The 16406-nt window shown below is 52.7% G+C and overlaps 1 protein-coding gene across 4 annotated transcripts in view; it reads left to right on the forward strand.

Moving 5' to 3' along the window:
• The window catches only part of USP43 (ubiquitin specific peptidase 43), a 63633-nt gene that overhangs the window by 43701 nt on the left and 3526 nt on the right, over positions 1-16406 (forward strand). For 3 of the 4 annotated variants that reach the window (XM_066264246.1, XM_066264247.1, XM_066264248.1), the window contains 5 exons: positions 2945-3022; positions 4305-4431; positions 4535-4883; positions 7199-7357; positions 8795-8962. In XM_066264246.1, the coding sequence (XP_066120343.1) occupies positions 2945-3022; positions 4305-4431; positions 4535-4883; positions 7199-7357; positions 8795-8962 (881 nt within the window). The remainder of the gene's footprint in view (positions 1-2944; positions 3023-4304; positions 4432-4534; positions 4884-7198; positions 7358-8794; positions 8963-16406) is intronic. The other variant, XM_066264245.1, reaches the window with a different exon arrangement.

The raw sequence follows: 16406 nt of genomic DNA on the forward strand, positions 1-16406 counted from the left end.
TGTGGGTGCTGAGGGGCTGTGGGTGCTGAGGGGCTGGGTGCTGAGGGGCTGGGTGCTGAGGGGCTGTGGGTGCTGAGGGGGTGGGTGCTGAGGGGCTGGGTGCTGAGGGGCTGGGTGCTGAGGGGCTGTGGGTGCTGAGGGGCTGGGTGCTGAGGGGCTGGGTGCTGAGGGGGTATGGGTGCTGAGGGGCTATGGGTGCCCCCCCCCCCCGTTCCCACACATCTTGTCTGATGCATCTCTCCCAACTGTGTTTCTGAGTTACATTGTTTTATAGTGAACTGGCGATCCAGTTAGTAAACTGTTTCTCGGAGTTCTGTAAGCTGCCCTAAGTAAATTCATTGAGCCCAACCTGGGGACTCTTGGACCTTCCAATCTACTGTTTGGGTTGGTCAGTTCATATTGTAGCATATATCAGAATTTCCTTCCTTTATAAGGCTGATTAATATTTCATTATATGCTTACAGTAGGGTTTGTTGATCTTCTAGATTTCTTTGTGTTTTGTTTTTCTTCTTGGAGGTTTCTCTCCCTTTCTGGGGCCCTCAGTGCCCCAGCCCGCCCTCTGCATGGTCCCTCTGTGTTCCATCCTGGGTCACCTTGTCCTGCTTCTGCTACCACCTTTCGGCCCAGCTCTCTCAGACCTGGATCTCCAGCCTGGATTCTGGTCTGTGGTACAGACTCACCTGGCCTACTCCACTGTCTCGCAGACACGCAAACCCAGTGTCTGCCCATCTGAACTCTTCCTCTGTAAGCCTCTCCTATCCCTGCCTTCCGTGACTGAATGGTGGCCGCCATTGACCTCAGTGACCCAGGATGGTGGCCTGGGAATCACCCTTGATTCCTCCTTTTCTCTTCCCCCTCACGTTTAACCCACCATCAAGTCTTGTTCCAAATCCTGGTGATGCCTCCCGTCCGTTCCTCCATTCCACGTTGGCACCATTGCCCGAGTCAGACCCTTATCAGCCTCTTAGCTGGATGCCCGGGGACCTCTGCTCGGACATACCTGCCTCTGGACCAGTGTCCCTCTCATCCATCTGCTTCTGTACCTGTCTGTTTAAAACCCTTTGATGGCCCACAGGGCAAAGGCCCCACCTGCAAGGGTAGCCTAGAAGCCCTGTCTCCCTTCGAGGCCTGGGCCCACCCACCGGGCCCACCCACCGTCTCACCGTGAGGCCTGCCCCCTCCCAGCCTCTGCTCCTCATTCCAGCGCGTACCCTGCCCTTTGCTGCCCGAGGCCTCTGCCTGTACAACCCTCTGGCCCTTTCCCTCCACTGTTCACTGTTCACCCGACACCCCCTGCTCATCCTCTCTGCACGATGCCTTCTCTGGGCTCCAGAGCAGCTGGGGTGCACTTTCGGAGTCCCCATCCACACGCCGGGCACATTGCAGCGGTCGCTTTCTGGGTCTCTTGCCTCAGACTCCGCCTCTTCAGGGTAGAGATTAGGTCCACATGCTGCTTGGAAACACATCGTGCCATAAAAGCAAACAGCGTCCTCGTTCCTGTCTGAGTGAGAAGGCTTCTCCTCTTGTGGCCCCAGGGTTTTCAATAACAGAGGGAAAGCCCTAAAGCTACCGATTCTCCTGCTCCACCCCCGAGCTGAGGCTCCGGTTGAAAAGGAGGCTGAGGATTGAGGCAGAAAGGGATCAACACATTAGTTTGATTAGATGATCCTTTACTGATGAAAGGCTGTGGCTTCGATATGAGTCCAGTGCGAGCTTTTGACTAGGTTCTCCGGAATTAAATACCCTGCCCTCTAGCAAGGTAGATCTCTCCCACGGTGGAAATGCAGAATTTGAGGGTCCCAAAGGAAGAGGCGTAGGTCTAGGGCTACAAATGGGCTCCCCAGTGTGTCTCCTCTGAATTGAACAGACACCCCAATCTGCCAGCCTTCCAACTACAGGGACGGAGCTGCTTCCAGGAAGCTCATGGCAGGGATGAGATCGGGTGTCAGCTTGCTAGCAAATTAGCGCAGGGAGGAGAAAGCAGGAGGGGTGAGCTGATCACTCCCACCCCACCCCCCGGGGTCCCATCAACCAGATAAGGTGCTGCTTCCCCTTCGGGGGGCATGAGGCAGGTGGAGGAAGACAGTCACGAGCCCATAGCTTAGTTCCCCGCATTCTACAGAAAGGTGAGGGCGGGAGTCATTCATCTGGAAAGGTGAGCTGGGAGGGCTTCTCCCAGACACACCTTGTTCCTTGCGCCCTGCTGGCTCTTGTTCCTCTGGGTGGTGCCACGATGCCACTCCAGACCCGTTTGTGCTCAGCGCAGAATGTCATGCCCTCCGTGAGCTCCAACCCTGGTTCTGAATCATCCTGGTGACAGGGACTCATGTGACATCCCCGCTTCCTTTCTTACAGTACATTCTAGCCACGTGTACATGTCTTGTTGATTTGGGGACAAAGCTTCGTGTCCTCCACTGTTTTCTTGACTTCTCTTCTGTGTTAAGAACAACCGGCCTTTTCCGAAGTGGGCTGAGCCCACGTGGCTGGGAAGAGCTACAGGTCGTTCACCTGGAGAGTCTGGGTACCTGGGTCTGCAGGAGAGGACGCTTCAGGCTGTGGAAGGGGACCAGCGGGTGTTCCTGTCGCAGTGTGGTGGCGGAAAGTCAGCAGCTGACTTTAGGCACGGTTGGAATTGGGGATTTGTGTAGGACGCTCCAGGGGAGCTGCTCCCCAGACCTTGGGAAGGCTCTGGGGTGCAGGGAGAGTCGCTCTGTGTCCCTGCGGGAACCCGAATTCTCAGAGCGTGCTCAGTCCCTGAGGCAGCCAGAGGGCGTGTTTAGAGGTAGATTAGGACCAAGCCTCCCGCAGACCGCACGCCGCTCCCCACAACGCTGGCACGGGTTACCCTCAGCATCGGGCGTTTCCGATTGCGACATCAGTTCAGGGGCGGAGGCGTGGTGAAGAGGCCCCATGCTTTCTGATGGGCTCCTTGTTGTCTCCTCAGGGCTTTGCAGCTCCGGAGGCCCGGAGGACCCCCGCATGTCAAACTGGCTGTCGAGTGGGAGGGCCGTGTCAAGGAGCGGTGAGTCCCTAGAATTTGACTCTGGCCGGGAGACATGGGGCGTGTCTGTGCCCACTTTCCCCCAGCGCTGCGAAGCAGTGTGCACATTCTGGTGCCCTGCGGTCCTGCCTCTGAGAGACCCTTGCGGCCGCTGTCTGTAGAAACAGCAAGGATAGTAGAGGCTTACCTTGGAGATGCTGCAGGTTCGGTTCCAGACCCTGGCAATAAACAAGTGTTGTGGGTAAAGTGAGTCGCAGTCTTTTTGCTGGGAGAGGGGCTTGCCTTCAGTTTGTAAGAAAACACATGGGGGAAGCGCCATTAATCTAGATCTGCCTGTGGTAGTAATACTAGTAATAATGACAGTGGTGGGTGGTGGTAGTCGTGGTAACGGTTGTCATAGCAAACTGTTATGTGATGCTTACTCACTCCCCTGTGCCAGTCACTGCTCTGTGCACTTGATGTCTTTGCAACTTATTTAATCTTTATCACATCCTATGAGGTAGTGGGTACTACATCTACCTTTGCAGATGTGGAAACGGATGCACAGAGAGGTTAAACAGTTGCTCAGCGTCATACAGCTCGTGCATAACACAGCTGGGATGTGAACCCATGTCATCCTGCTTTAGGCCATCTTTTTTTTTTTTTTAAGGTAAGGGATGGAGAGATAGTGAGGTAGACTCTCACGTACACCCCAACCGGGATCCACTCGGCAACCCCATCTGGGGGCTGATGCTCATGTACTGAGCTGTTTTTAGCACCTGAAACTGTTGCATTTGGACCAACCAAGCTATTCTCAGCACCCAGAGCCAAGCTCAACCTAATCGAGCCACTGGCTGTGGGAAAGGAAGAGGGAAGAGAAGGGGGAGACGGAGGGGAAGAGGAGCAGATTGTCACTTCTCTGTGCCCTGACCAGGAATCAAACCTGGGATATCCTTATGCTGGGCCAATGCTCTATCTGCTGAGCCACCGGCCAGGGCCTAGGCCACGCTCTTAATCATTAAACTTAGCTGCTTCCTTAACACTGAGTGCATCAGCCCTACTTTGAAAAAGGACACCATTCAGCCCAGCAAGTATTTATGAACCTTCTATATAGATGGCAGGCCCGGGGCTAGGCCCAGGAAGCAAAGGCAAGTAAGCCAAGGAGTCGGCCCCTTAGGGAGCCGTGGGGGAGACGGGAATTCCAATAAGAGGCGTGAGCGCTGAGTCAGGTATGCACGAGGCACCCGCTGGCTGGGGGCAGGGACTGCAGAGAGCCCCGCGTGGGAGGCGGGAAGCGCTGAGTGCGTGGGTGTCCCGCCCGCAGCCTGTTCGGGAGCCTGCAGGAGGAGCGGGTCCAGGATGCCGACAGCGTGTGGCGGCAGCAGCAGGCGCACCAGCAGCACAGCTGCACCCTGGACGAGTGTTTCCAGTTCTACACCAAGGAGGAGCAGGTCCTGCCCTGGGGTCCCCTCCCTGCCAGGAAAGGGGCTGGCTGTGGTTTGGCAGGGCTGGCCCGGCACCGGGGGCCTCACAGCCCCGGGGCTTCCTTTCCAGCTGGCCCAGGACGACGCGTGGAAGTGCCCGCACTGCAGAGCCCTCCAGCAGGGCGTGGTGAAGCTCAGCCTGTGGACGCTGCCCGACATCCTGGTCATCCACCTCAAACGCTTCTGCCAGGTGGGGGAGCGGAGGAACAAGCTCTCCACCCTGGTGTGGTTCCCGCTCCGGGGCCTCAACATGGCGCCCCATGTGGCCCAGAGGAGTGCGGGTCCCCAGCCCGTGCCCGGCTCCTGGCCCTCCTGGAAGCAGCCGGCCGGCCTGCCCACCAGCTACCCGCCCGACTTCCTGTATGACCTGTACGCCGTCTGCAACCACCACGGCAGTCTGCAAGGTGGGCATTACACAGGTGAGCTGTGCCTCCTGGCTGGCGGCTGCCATGGCCCTGTGTCGTGGTGTGGCCTGGGCCTCAGGATGTCCCGCAGAGAGGCACTCCTGGCATGCCAGGTCCACTCAGGCACCCGACGTGAGCTGACCCCTCACCCGGGGCTCACCAGGCATCTGTCAGAGGGCAGGTGGGGGATGGCAGTTCTGGTCCAAGCCGTAGAGCTGAGCTAGGTTGGTGGTTGGCATACAGAGTTAGTTACAGCCCGAATTTTCGACCATATCAAGTATAGGAGGAGAGTTGGTAGAACCAGGGGACTGTCCTTTATCCTTATCTTTATCATTCAACACAAGGACGCTGACTCATTAGACTTGGACTCTGACACAGCAGATTTTTTCTTTCCGTGGGGTGTAATGTATGTGATTGTTGTCCTTCCGAGGAACTTGGGAGAAGCAGATGACTGGGGGACGGAAATAAGCGCATCTGGATGAACTGTTCAGTTGTTCATCATCATGTACCTCAGTCTATTCTAGAATAGCATAGATGACTTCATTTTTAAAAGGCTGTAAAATATTCTTTCTTCACAAAGTGCCCTGTTGTGGTATGCTCAGGTACTTACAGCTTGGAAGACACTGGGCTGGTTAGAAACCCACGACCGTCATTCATTCGCTGGACAGATATTGTTCCGTGCTCATTCTATATGCCAGAGCCTGTGCTCGGTGCTGGACTCAGGTGGGAACCCTGCCTCAGGGCACTCCAGTCTCATTGCAGACACTGACAATGAGAAGGGGCTTGCCACTTGAGCACTTTCCCTACGTGGCCTTGTGAAAGGGTGACCACCTGATAATTGTGTCTGTGGCAGAGAGAAGGCCTTTCTGAGGATGTCACCTTTATTGAAAATTTTATTTTTTATTTGTTGATTTCTGCAAGAGAGGAAGGGAGAGAGACAGAGATAGGAACATCAATCTGTTCCTGTATGTGCCCTGACCAGAGATTGAACCGGCAACCTCTGTGCTTTGGAACAATGCTCCAACCAACCGAGCGATCCGGTCAGGGCAAGGATGTCACCTTCAGGTCGAGAGCTGAAGGATGAGGTAGACCTAGCTATATGAATAAGGGGAGGAACAGTATTATGGGCAGAGCTACTAGCACGTGCAAAGGCCCTGAGGCAGAGTTTTGGTATGTTTAAGAACTGACGAAAGCCTGTCATAGCTGAAGTGCAGTGGTTCAGAGGTAAGCAAGGCAAGAAGGAACCAGATCAGAAGGCACTGTAAAGCCATGGACAAGAGCTTTTTTTCCCACAGGGTCACAGGAAACCATTGAAAGGTTTTAGACAGAGTAAAGGTGAAATCGTGCTTGCACACTGAGGTAGTAGCTCTGTTCTATGGAGAATGCATAGAAGGGAGCAAGAGTGGAAGTTGTAATTCCAGTGAAGATGCTCCTGGGCTCAAGCGAGAGATGGTAGTATTTGGAGTTTGGGTGATGACAAACAGGGTATTCAAGGCACATTCTGGAAGTGGAGTCAGGAAAGCTGGCTTTTGGACTGGGTGTGGGGTGGACGGGAAAGGAGGAGAGCAGAGATGAACTCCTAGGTGCCTGGCTTGCGGAAATGCAGGGGTCCCCAAACTGGCTTGTGGGCCACATCCAGTCCAGCACCTGTTTTTGTACGGCTCGTAAGTTAAAAATGGCCTTTGCTTTTAAAATGCAGTCAGAAAGAAGAACAAGAATGTATGGCAGAGGCTGTATGTGCCATCTGTAACCTGCAAAGCCTAAAATGATTTCTGTCTAGTCTATTGCAGAAAAATGTGGCCCTCTCCAGGTTAGTGGCTGATGGTCCCATTCACTGAGATGTGGGTGGAAGGAAAGGAAGAGAACATTTTAATTGTTAGGAAGGTGGTGAGACTCTTATTTATGAGCATTTTCTTAAATGTGTGGCTTCAATTCTTGGTTAGGAAAGAAATATATATCATCTGACTGCTTGTTGTCATTACATACTGAATCAGAGATGTGCATCGTGAAGCTTTTCAGAAGAAATGGGGTGCATGTGGCCAGTATTGCCCGGCTGAGTAATTCGGGGCTCCCTTTTGTTGGAGATCTAGCTGGCGCAAGGGTTGCAGTATAAGGATTCCGGGTAAAGTAGCGGCCCACTTGATCAGCAAGTATCTGGGAGTGTAACCGATTGATTCTTCTTAGTTCCACAAAATTCATTTCTGGCCAAAGATAGACCAATATTTCTCATTCTGTAACACACATGTCCATTTCTGAGTTATAATGGTGGGGGATGTTTTCTTGCTTTGGGGTTCTCCAATAACGGGACTTGGGGGTCTGGGCCTTCGCAGCCTATTGCCGGAACTCTCTGGACGGCCAGTGGTACAGTTATGACGACAGCATGGTAGAATCACTCCTAGAAGATGACGTCATTACCCGAGGGGCTTACATCCTGTTCTATCAGAAACGGAACAGCATCCCTTCCTGGTCAGCCAGCAGCTCCATGAGAGGTAGGTGCTGCTGCTCACTGGAGGACAAGGGAGAATTGGGGAAGTCCTTTGCGGACTGGGAAGATGCTTTGCCGCCATCGAGGACCGGAAGAGGTAGGCGGGGCTCTGCGAGCGGAAGCTACAGCCGCTGCTCTATCCCTCCGCACACTGCCGGCTGGGATCCCGTTTGTAAGGATGCCACGTGGGCGCATCGCAGCCTAAGAAGGGGAGGAGTCATGCTCTGTATCCAGGGCCGGTGACTCTTGGTGGCGTGGGGTTTCACATTCCCAGGCTCATTCCTGCGGAGCCAGACTTTAATTAAGTGTGGGAGATACAAACCTCATTAGTCCTGTGGGAAGGGAGGGAAAGTGTGAGGGCTGCAGGGCCTTCATAGGAATGTATCTGCTTAACTACCGCAATAATAGAAGAATAATAAAAGCAGTGCTTTTATTAGCTAACCCCAACCTCAAGCTTGCTTGGAAGTCCGGAGGGGGAAGAGAAGAAGGACTTTTTTTTTTGTATTTTTCTGAAGCTGGAAACGACGGGGAGAGACAGTCAGACAGACTCCCGCATGCGCCCGACCGGGATCCACCCGGCACGCCCACCAGGGGGCGACGCTCTGCCCACCAGGGGCGATGCTCTGCCCACCAGGGGCGACGCTCTGCCCACCAGGGGGCGATGCTCTGCCCCTCCGGGGCGTCGCTCTGCTGCAACCAGAGCCACTCTAGCGCCTGGGGCAGAGGCCAAGGAGCCATCCCCAGCGCCCGGGCCATCTTTGCTCCAATGGAGCCTTGGCTGTGGGAGGGGGAGAGACAGAGAGGAAGGAGGGGGGTGGTGGAGAAGCGAATGGGCGCTTCTCCTGTGTGCCCTGGCCGGGAATCGAACCCGGGTCCCCCGCACGCCAGGCCGACGCTCCACCGCTGAGCCAACCGGCCAGGGCCGAAAAAGGACTTTTTATGTGACTTATTTCCCTCTGAAAACTAACCATCCTTACCTTTGGGAGGGAAGAGCATTTTTTTTAATTGCTCAGATTTTCTCTCCAACAATTGTTGGGAAATGTCCAAGTAAAACTGAGATGCACCTAAGTGGTCCAAGTCGACCCTGATGCAACACTGCCTTCCTTTCCCGGAAGGTAGAGGGAGGAAGGAGGAAAGACGGAGCATATTTAGAAAACCGTGGTTGGTGACAAGTAATGTCACGGAAAGCCCGTCAGTACTCATCAGGGTTTGTCCCCTTCTGTGCCCAAACGCAGATCCCGACGTTTGCAGCCTGGTCATGCGGCTCGTCGGGCTCATCGGGCTCGTCGGCCTCATCGGTCCGGGCCCCTCCCTTCCGGGCGTGTGGCTGCCCAGTGCTGGGCTCGGGCTCGGAGCTAGGAACCCGGCCGGGAGCCGCTCCTCTGGGGACCCCGAAAGCGTGGAGCAGGCCCAGCCTTCCCTCTCTGTGCTTCCTCCGCAGGCTCCACCAGCTCCTCGCTGTCGGACCACTGGCTCCTGCGCCTCGGGAGCAGTAATGGCAGCGCCAGGGGAAGCCTCTTGTCCTGGAGCCCTGCCCCCAGCCCCTCCGGGCCCCCGGGGCCCAGCCCGCCCACCATTTTCACAGACAGCCTCTCCAGCCAGGAGAAGGGTAGGTTTTTATCACGTGGATTCAGTGTGCTGATTTCACTTTCATTTTCTTTAATGACCACGACTCCTTAACGTTTTGTGGGTTTTTTTTGGAAAGTGCCAGCCTTTCACAGCCTTGAGTACCCGGTGCCCATCATTATGAGAGGTTTATCCATGTCTCAGATTGGGTCTTCCATGACCTGGCTCTTGCCTGCCCCACCTGCCCTGTCCACCCCAGCAGCAGGTGACATTCTGTCTGCTCCTCGGAGCTCACTGGGGGATGAGGAGGACTCCGTGGTAAACGACTGTATGACAGGATGTCAAGCAGGGGAGTTCCAAATCTGAGTTTATTCTGTCCCCACACTACAAGAACCTGGCTTCCAAAGGGAGCTTTCCCTCTTGGGGTTTGACTAAAACGGAGATAGATGTTGAAACCTGTTTGAGAAGCCAGGGTTGAAAACGCAGCCTATTTCATCTTGTTAGCACGACCCCTGGGGAAGGTGGACATCAGCCTATCTAGGTTTTCAGCAGTGGTTGGTGCGACGCCCTCTCCCCGTGGCTGTGTGGGAGAAGTGTCTGCTGCCAGAGGCAGGGAGTCTAAATGTCCTACTGTGCCCAGGGATAGTGCTGTTTGGCACAGAACTGCCCCTCCCAAATGCCAGCAGCCCTCTGCAGAGAAACACTGACAGTTTGGGAACTTCATCCTTCCCGTAGCTCTGGTTATGGGACGTTGGATAATGAAGGCATTTGAAACTGAAGTGAAGGGACCCGGGTTTTGTGGTTTTCTGCCCAGGAATTGGAGAGGCTCTGCAAGAAAAGGATATAGGAACAGCTTACTTTTGCAACCCTTTTGCTGGAGTCCCTGGGAGTAAGGGGCCCCTGGGACTTAAGCTTCCCTGGTTTTCGACAGTATAGGTGCTTCGATGATAAATTTCTCTGATGGCTTTAATCGGGCCTCCAAAGTTTTGTCTTTCTCTCGGTCAGTGATTTCAGATAGTATGTTATTTCAGTTCTGTTTTCTTCTTTGACCGAAAGGTTATCTGGAAGTTTCAAGCATTGAAGTTTTTTTTTGGGGGGGGTGTTATTTTTTTGGGTACCTTTTTAGTCTTTAATTCTAATTTTGTGGATTGTGGTCCAAGAATGGCTCTCACACATTCCTTTTTTGTGATTAAGTTAAGTACATGAGTATTATTTTGTAAGTGGTCTATGTACACATAAAATAATGTGTATCATCTACTTGAAGAATGTGAGCTTTCTATCATATCATTACTGTTAAGCTAGGTGAGTTGAAAGTTGTGTTTAACTCGCCAATGTCTTTAAGTTGACCTCATGTAGGATTTTGCCTGGCTAAGAAGGAGGTGCATTGACATTTAAATTGTGTCTTTTCTCATGATACTGTTGCTCTTCATCCTGCTTAATGCTTTTAATCTTAAATTCTACCTTGTTCAAGACTAATAATTATATCCTTCTTCCTTTCCTTTTTTTTTTTTTTTTTTTTTTTTTTTTTTTTTTTTTTGCATTTGCCTGGTAACATTTTGCCCTTCTCTCTCTCTTTCTTTTAATTTTTATTTATTTATTTATTGCAACAGAGACAGAGTCAGAGAGAGGGACAGTTAGGGACAGACAGGAAAGGAAAGAGATGAGAAGCATCAACTCTTCGTTTAGGCACCTTAGTTGTTCATTATTGCTCTCTCATATGTGCCTTGACCAGGGGGCTACAGCAGAGCCAGTGACCCCTTGCTCGAGTCAGCAACCTTGGGCTCAAGCTGGTGAGTCTTTCTCAAACCGGATGAGCCCGCGCTCAAGCCGGCGACCTCAGGGTTTTGAACCTGGGTCCTCCGCGTCCTAGTCTGATGCTCTATCCACTGCGCCACTGCCTGGTCAGGCTGCCCGTCTCATTTGCTTTATGAATATTTCTTTTAGAGTTAGGTTTAAGTAGTGTGATGAACAGCAAGTTGCTTTTCTTTCTTTTTTTTTTTACAGAGACAGAGGGAGAGTCAGAGAGAGGGATAGATAGGAACAGACAGACAGGAACAGAGAGAGATGAGAAGTATCAATCATTAGTTTTTTGTTGCGCGTTGCGACACCTTAGTTGTTCATTGATTGCTTTCTCATATGTGCCTTGACCGCGGGCCTTCAGCAGACCAAGTAACCCCTTGCTTGAGCCAGTGACCTTGGGTCCAAGCTGGTGAGCTTTTGCTCAAGCCAGATGAGCCCGCGCTCAAGCTGGCGACCTCGGAGTCTCGAACTGGGGTCTTCCGCATCCCAGTCCGACGCTTTATCTACTGTGCCACTGCCTGGTCAGGCACTTTTCTTAATGTAAAAAATCCAGAACCTAGTTTATAAGGGGGAGAGGTTGGTCCATTTATATTTAATATAACAACTACAAAACTTGATTTCATTTTGTTTAAAACCTTTTTTCCCATTACTTGTTTCTTTTTTTTCTTATTATTTTACTGATTTGATCCTGTTGCCCTCTATTCTCTTTGTTTTTCCTCTTTCATTTGGAAGTTCTGTTGTTTATTTTTAATGGATTTTATTGGGGTGACACTGGTTAACATAAGTGTACAGGTCTCAGGTGTGCAGTTCTACCACGCATCTCTGCACACCGTACTGTGCTCACCCCCCCAAGTCAAGTCTCTGTCAATCACCACCTATCCCCTCCTCCACTTCCCCTCCCTCTAAAACCCTCCCCCCAAGCCCCCCCCCCAATCATCACACTGTTGTCCGTCCATGAGTATTTTTTTTTCTTTTTTGTCCTTTTTCGCTCAGTCCTTCCATCACCCCCAACCAGACCCCCTTGACCCTGGAAGTTCTTCCTTTTTTCCATCTTGCTAATTGTTGCTTTATATTTCCCAATGTTTATAATCAACTGCCTTTTCCTGTTATTATGTGGATATGAGAAGCCAGCTGGGACTTCCACTTCCTCATTGCGTTCTCTCCTCCCTCCCGGTGATACCAGACCTACGTGACGCCTCCCTGTCACTCCCTCCACAGGAGAGCCTGGAATGCCTTCACGTGTTCCCTCTGGTCTGTTTCAGCAACTCCCCCACCTCAGTTCCGACTCTTAGGTTCTGCTGAGATGGTCTCACAGCCTTCCTGACTGTTATTAGAATTCCTCTCGCAGTACCTTCCCCATCCCAAACCCACTTACGTGACCTTATGTTACACGTTCTAAGACCATCTGACCCCCACGGGGGGTGGGTGGGACATGCATTACAGGGTCCACCACACACCATGGACTGACTTCTCTCTGTCACCCTCTCTCCTGAGGTCTCAGTTCTCATTGTTGCTGTTTGGTTGGAGTTATTGTCCGGTATGCGCGGCATATCCTCTAACCCTTTGCATAGCCACAGGTATTTTCTTTCACTTGGGAACGGATGGCGGCTTGGCTGGGTGGAGGACTCTTGGGTTGCAGCCCTTTTCTCTCAGGTGGCTGCGGACATTTTCCCACGATCTGCCAGGCCTCCGGGGTGCAGGTGAGAAGCACGTTCTTTTCCACGTGAGAATCGCTTGCTCTTTCTGGCTGGAAGGTTTTAAGGTTCTGCCTTAGACCTTGGGGTTTCAGAAATTCTACCAGCATGTGTGTGGGTGTGTGTGCTTTGTTCGTCAGCCCTACCTGGAATTTGGGGAGGCCTTTTCTGCTACAGACAAGGCTTTTCTGTAGGGAGATGTTCTTTTTTTGTTGTTTATTTAATTATCATCTCACCTACTTTCCAAATTCCTGTTATTTGCCTGTTGGATCTCCTGGACCTGTCCTCAGAATTTCCTTGTTTCCCCCTGTAATGTCTATCTCTTTGCCATTTTGTTCTACGGTGTGAGACATTGCTTTTTCACAATTATGGGATTGTCACACATTGTATAAATTTCAAGATCATTTCAGGCCACTAATTTGAGTTCCATTAGTGACTTTGGATATCCTCAATTTATTGAATTTAAAACCCTGAAATTTATATTTTCAGTCTCCAGTTGTTTCATACTTGAATCTCCTTGAGAAATTGAATTCTAAGTTATCTGTTTCCTCCAATGGCTCAGTTTCCTAACTGGGCTCTTTTTTTTTTTTTTTTTTTCCTTTTTTTTTTTCATTTTTCTGAAGCTGGAAACAGGGAGAGACAGTCAGACAGACTCCTGCATGGGCCCGACCGGGATCCACCCGGCACGCCCACCATGGGGCGACGCTCTGCCCACCAGGTGGCGATGCTCTGCCCATCCTAGGCGTCGCCATGTTGCGACCAGAGCCACTCTAGCGCCTGAGGCAGAGGCCACAGAGCCATCCCCAGCGCCCGGGCCATCTTTGCTCCATTGGAGCCTTGGCTGCGGAAGGGGAAGAGAGAGACAGAGAGGAAAGCGCGGCGGAGGGGTGGAGAAGCAAATGGGCGCTTCTCCTGTGTGCCCTGGCCGGGAATCGAACCCGGGTCCTCCGCATGCTAGGCCGACGCTCTACCGCTGAGCCAACCGGCCAGGGCCCTAACTGGGCTCTTTTTGATGGCTGCATGTTCGCCTCCTCTGATGGTTGGACCCCCTTATGTGTGTTGCCATTTTTCTGTCTCTCTCCGTGGGGCCCCTCTCCACCGTCTCTTGAGCAGTGATTATTGTGGTGGGGGGGTGGCCTCAGCTTCTGAATGAGACTGTCCCCTCGCCAGCTTCGTCCTGCGGCTCAGTCTCAGAGGGGAGAAGGCTGAGCTCATCTGTGTAGCTTCTCCTTGTCTTCTAGACGTTTGAGGGTCCGGCTTGCTCCAGGTTGTACTCGGGAGCGAGAGGCAGATGTCTCCAACTGCAGATTGGGGCTCAGAAGAGGGAGACCGGTAGGGGGGACCTTTCCTCCCTTGATTCCCACCGTGGTAGTCTCCCTCCCGCGCCCCTGACCTGCGGACCTTGCCTGTGCCTCAGAGCCTCTGAGCTCGCGCTCCCTCTGCCTGCAGCCTGCGTTCCCCCGGCCTGCACGTGGCTCTTCCCTCTCCCTACTCGGGCCTCTCACCAAGGGTCACTCACTGACCACCCTGTGTGTCCCCCTCATGCTTCCTCATAGTTCCTATCATTATATGTCATGAGGTCATATATTTTTGTTCTTTGTCAAACACCATAATGGCCTGACCTGTGGTGGCACAGTGGATAAAGCATTGACCTGGTACGCTGAGGTCGCCGGTTCGAAACCCTGGGCTTGCCCGGTCAAGGCACACACCACGAGCAACTTTCATGAGTTGATGCTTCCTGCTTCTCCCCTCTCCTTCATCCGCTCTCTCTCTCCTCTCTCTAAAATCAATAAAGATAATCTTTAAGAAAACACTGCCACGCTGGATAAGCACTTTGTATTTTCTCAACAACACTGAAAGCCGTCCTCAGTACTCAGTAGGCTCTTACTATTAACCGAATGCCCAGGTGAGTGGAATCCTTGGAGAGACAGGCAGCACTGGACGAGGAGCTGTCCCAGCTGTCGCAGGGGGCTGAGAATGGAAGAGAGGCGCTTGCCCACCACCTTACCCCCCATTCACAGCACACACTGTGAGTCGGCTCCATGCCTGATTTCACTCGCATTAGCCCAGGATAAAAAGTCATGTAGGAACGGATGTGGGCGGGACTGAGCCACCATGTGGGTGGGACTGGGCTGGGGGCCATCTGGGTGAGGAGCCCTTTGTGGACGTGGGCAGCTTGCTGTGCACGAGCTGGGGTTTGTTTGACCTCCAGGAGGAGCCTAGGTTCACCTCCTCAGTGTGGCTTAAGACTCCAGCCCTTTCTAGTTCCCAAGCCAGACTGTGCTTGAAGAGTAAGGTGGGAGGAGCCACCACTCAAGTGGGGTGGGGGTCTCTGAGTACCGCCTCTGCCTCTGACTGCCAGGACCTCCGGGGTGGGAGCTGCAGACTCGCCCTCCCACTCCCCCAGAAGCAGGAGATTGAAAGGTCCCTATCTCCTCTGGCCTGTGGCGGTTTATTTCTCCATTTACCTAAAGCTCTGGTTCTCTCTCGGGTCCGGTTACAACCCAGTAAATAGAATGAAACGAGGGGCAGATAGCAAAGGTGCCTTCCCACGCGGGCCTCCGAAAGGACCCGCGTGGGTGTCTGCGGTTCCCAGGAGAGGGCGCCGCCCAGCCGCCGGCCCATTCACGCTGGAGAGAATGGCAGGTCGGCCGTCGGGGAGGGCCAGGCAGCCCTGCACCTGCCGGGCCTGCGGGCCACCGGCTCCGGCTTTGAAAGGCTGAGAGTCACGGCTTTGTCTCCTCAACACAAAGCCGCTCTTTCTGCCCTCGCCAGCGCGTTGGAAGAGGAGAAATTCCGCGCGCGCCTCGGGCCCCAGAATAGATTTCTGTGGTTTTTTTGTTTGTTTTCTTTGAGGTATGGGAATTGAATGGCGGAGCAACGGTGTCAATCAAAACTGAAATTACCAAATATTTTTAGTGCGGTTGTGTCTCTCGCTGGCAGATCTAAAGAAATGCTTTAGAGGAAAAAAAAAGAAAAGATAAAAAATGACGCTAAAGAACGTCCAGGGTCTAAGTCTCAAGGAGCCTCTGAGATGCTGCGAACCCGTCCTGTCCTGTCGTGCGTGGGCGGCTCCCTTCTTTGCCTTCCGTGAGGGCTTCCCGGGAAGCTGGATTGGCGGGCTGCCCCCGCCCACTGGCAACGTGTGACCCCTTGAGCCATGTCCTCTGACCGCCCTGAGCGGTCCCTGTGGCCCCGAGTCTCCCTGCCTTGGTGCGCTACTGCCTGTGGGGCGTGGGGGGGGGGCGGTGGTTCTGCTCCCGTTTGGAGTTGCCCCCACCCCCCACCCGTGATGAGAAGACAGCTGTGGGCGTCAGCCTCGCGGGGCTGACTCAGGGTCTTTCTCTACACGCGTGTGGCTCTCCCTGCGCCACGTGCGATGTGTGTCTCAAGTGCCTTCTGTCTCAGTGATTGCAGGCATCTTATAAATCAAGGTGCCTTCCTGGGACAGTGACTGATGACCTTTTTTTTTTTTTTTTTTTTTTTTTTTTTAACTTTTTTAGGTGAGTGGAATACATAAAATACACAGAAAATAAAAACAAAAGTTTACCATTTTTAAGTGTACAGTTTAGTGGTGTTGAATATACTCACCTGGGTGTGTGGCCAGCACCACTGTCCGTCCCTGTAACTCCATCTGTAATCTGCAACTGTACGCCCATTAAATGCAACTCCCTATTCTCCCCCCACCCCTGGCCCTGGTAATCACCTTTGTGCTTTCTGTCTCTCCGTTTTTATTATTATTATTATTATTATTATTATTATTTTTACAGAGACAGAGAGTCAGAAAGAGGGATAGACAGGGACGGAGAGAGATGAGAAGCATCAATCATCAGTTTCTCTTTGCAAGACCTTAGTTGTTCATTGATTGCTTTCTCATATGTGCCTTGACCGCCGGCCTTCAGCAGACCGAGTAACCCCTTGCTGGAGCCAGCGACCTTGGGTCCAAGCTGGTGGGCTTTTCCTCAAACCAGATGAGCCCGCACTCAGGCTGGC

The sequence above is a fragment of the Saccopteryx bilineata genome, chromosome 2, assembly GCF_036850765.1.
Source record: "Saccopteryx bilineata isolate mSacBil1 chromosome 2, mSacBil1_pri_phased_curated, whole genome shotgun sequence".
NCBI lineage: Eukaryota > Metazoa > Chordata > Mammalia > Chiroptera > Emballonuridae > Saccopteryx > Saccopteryx bilineata.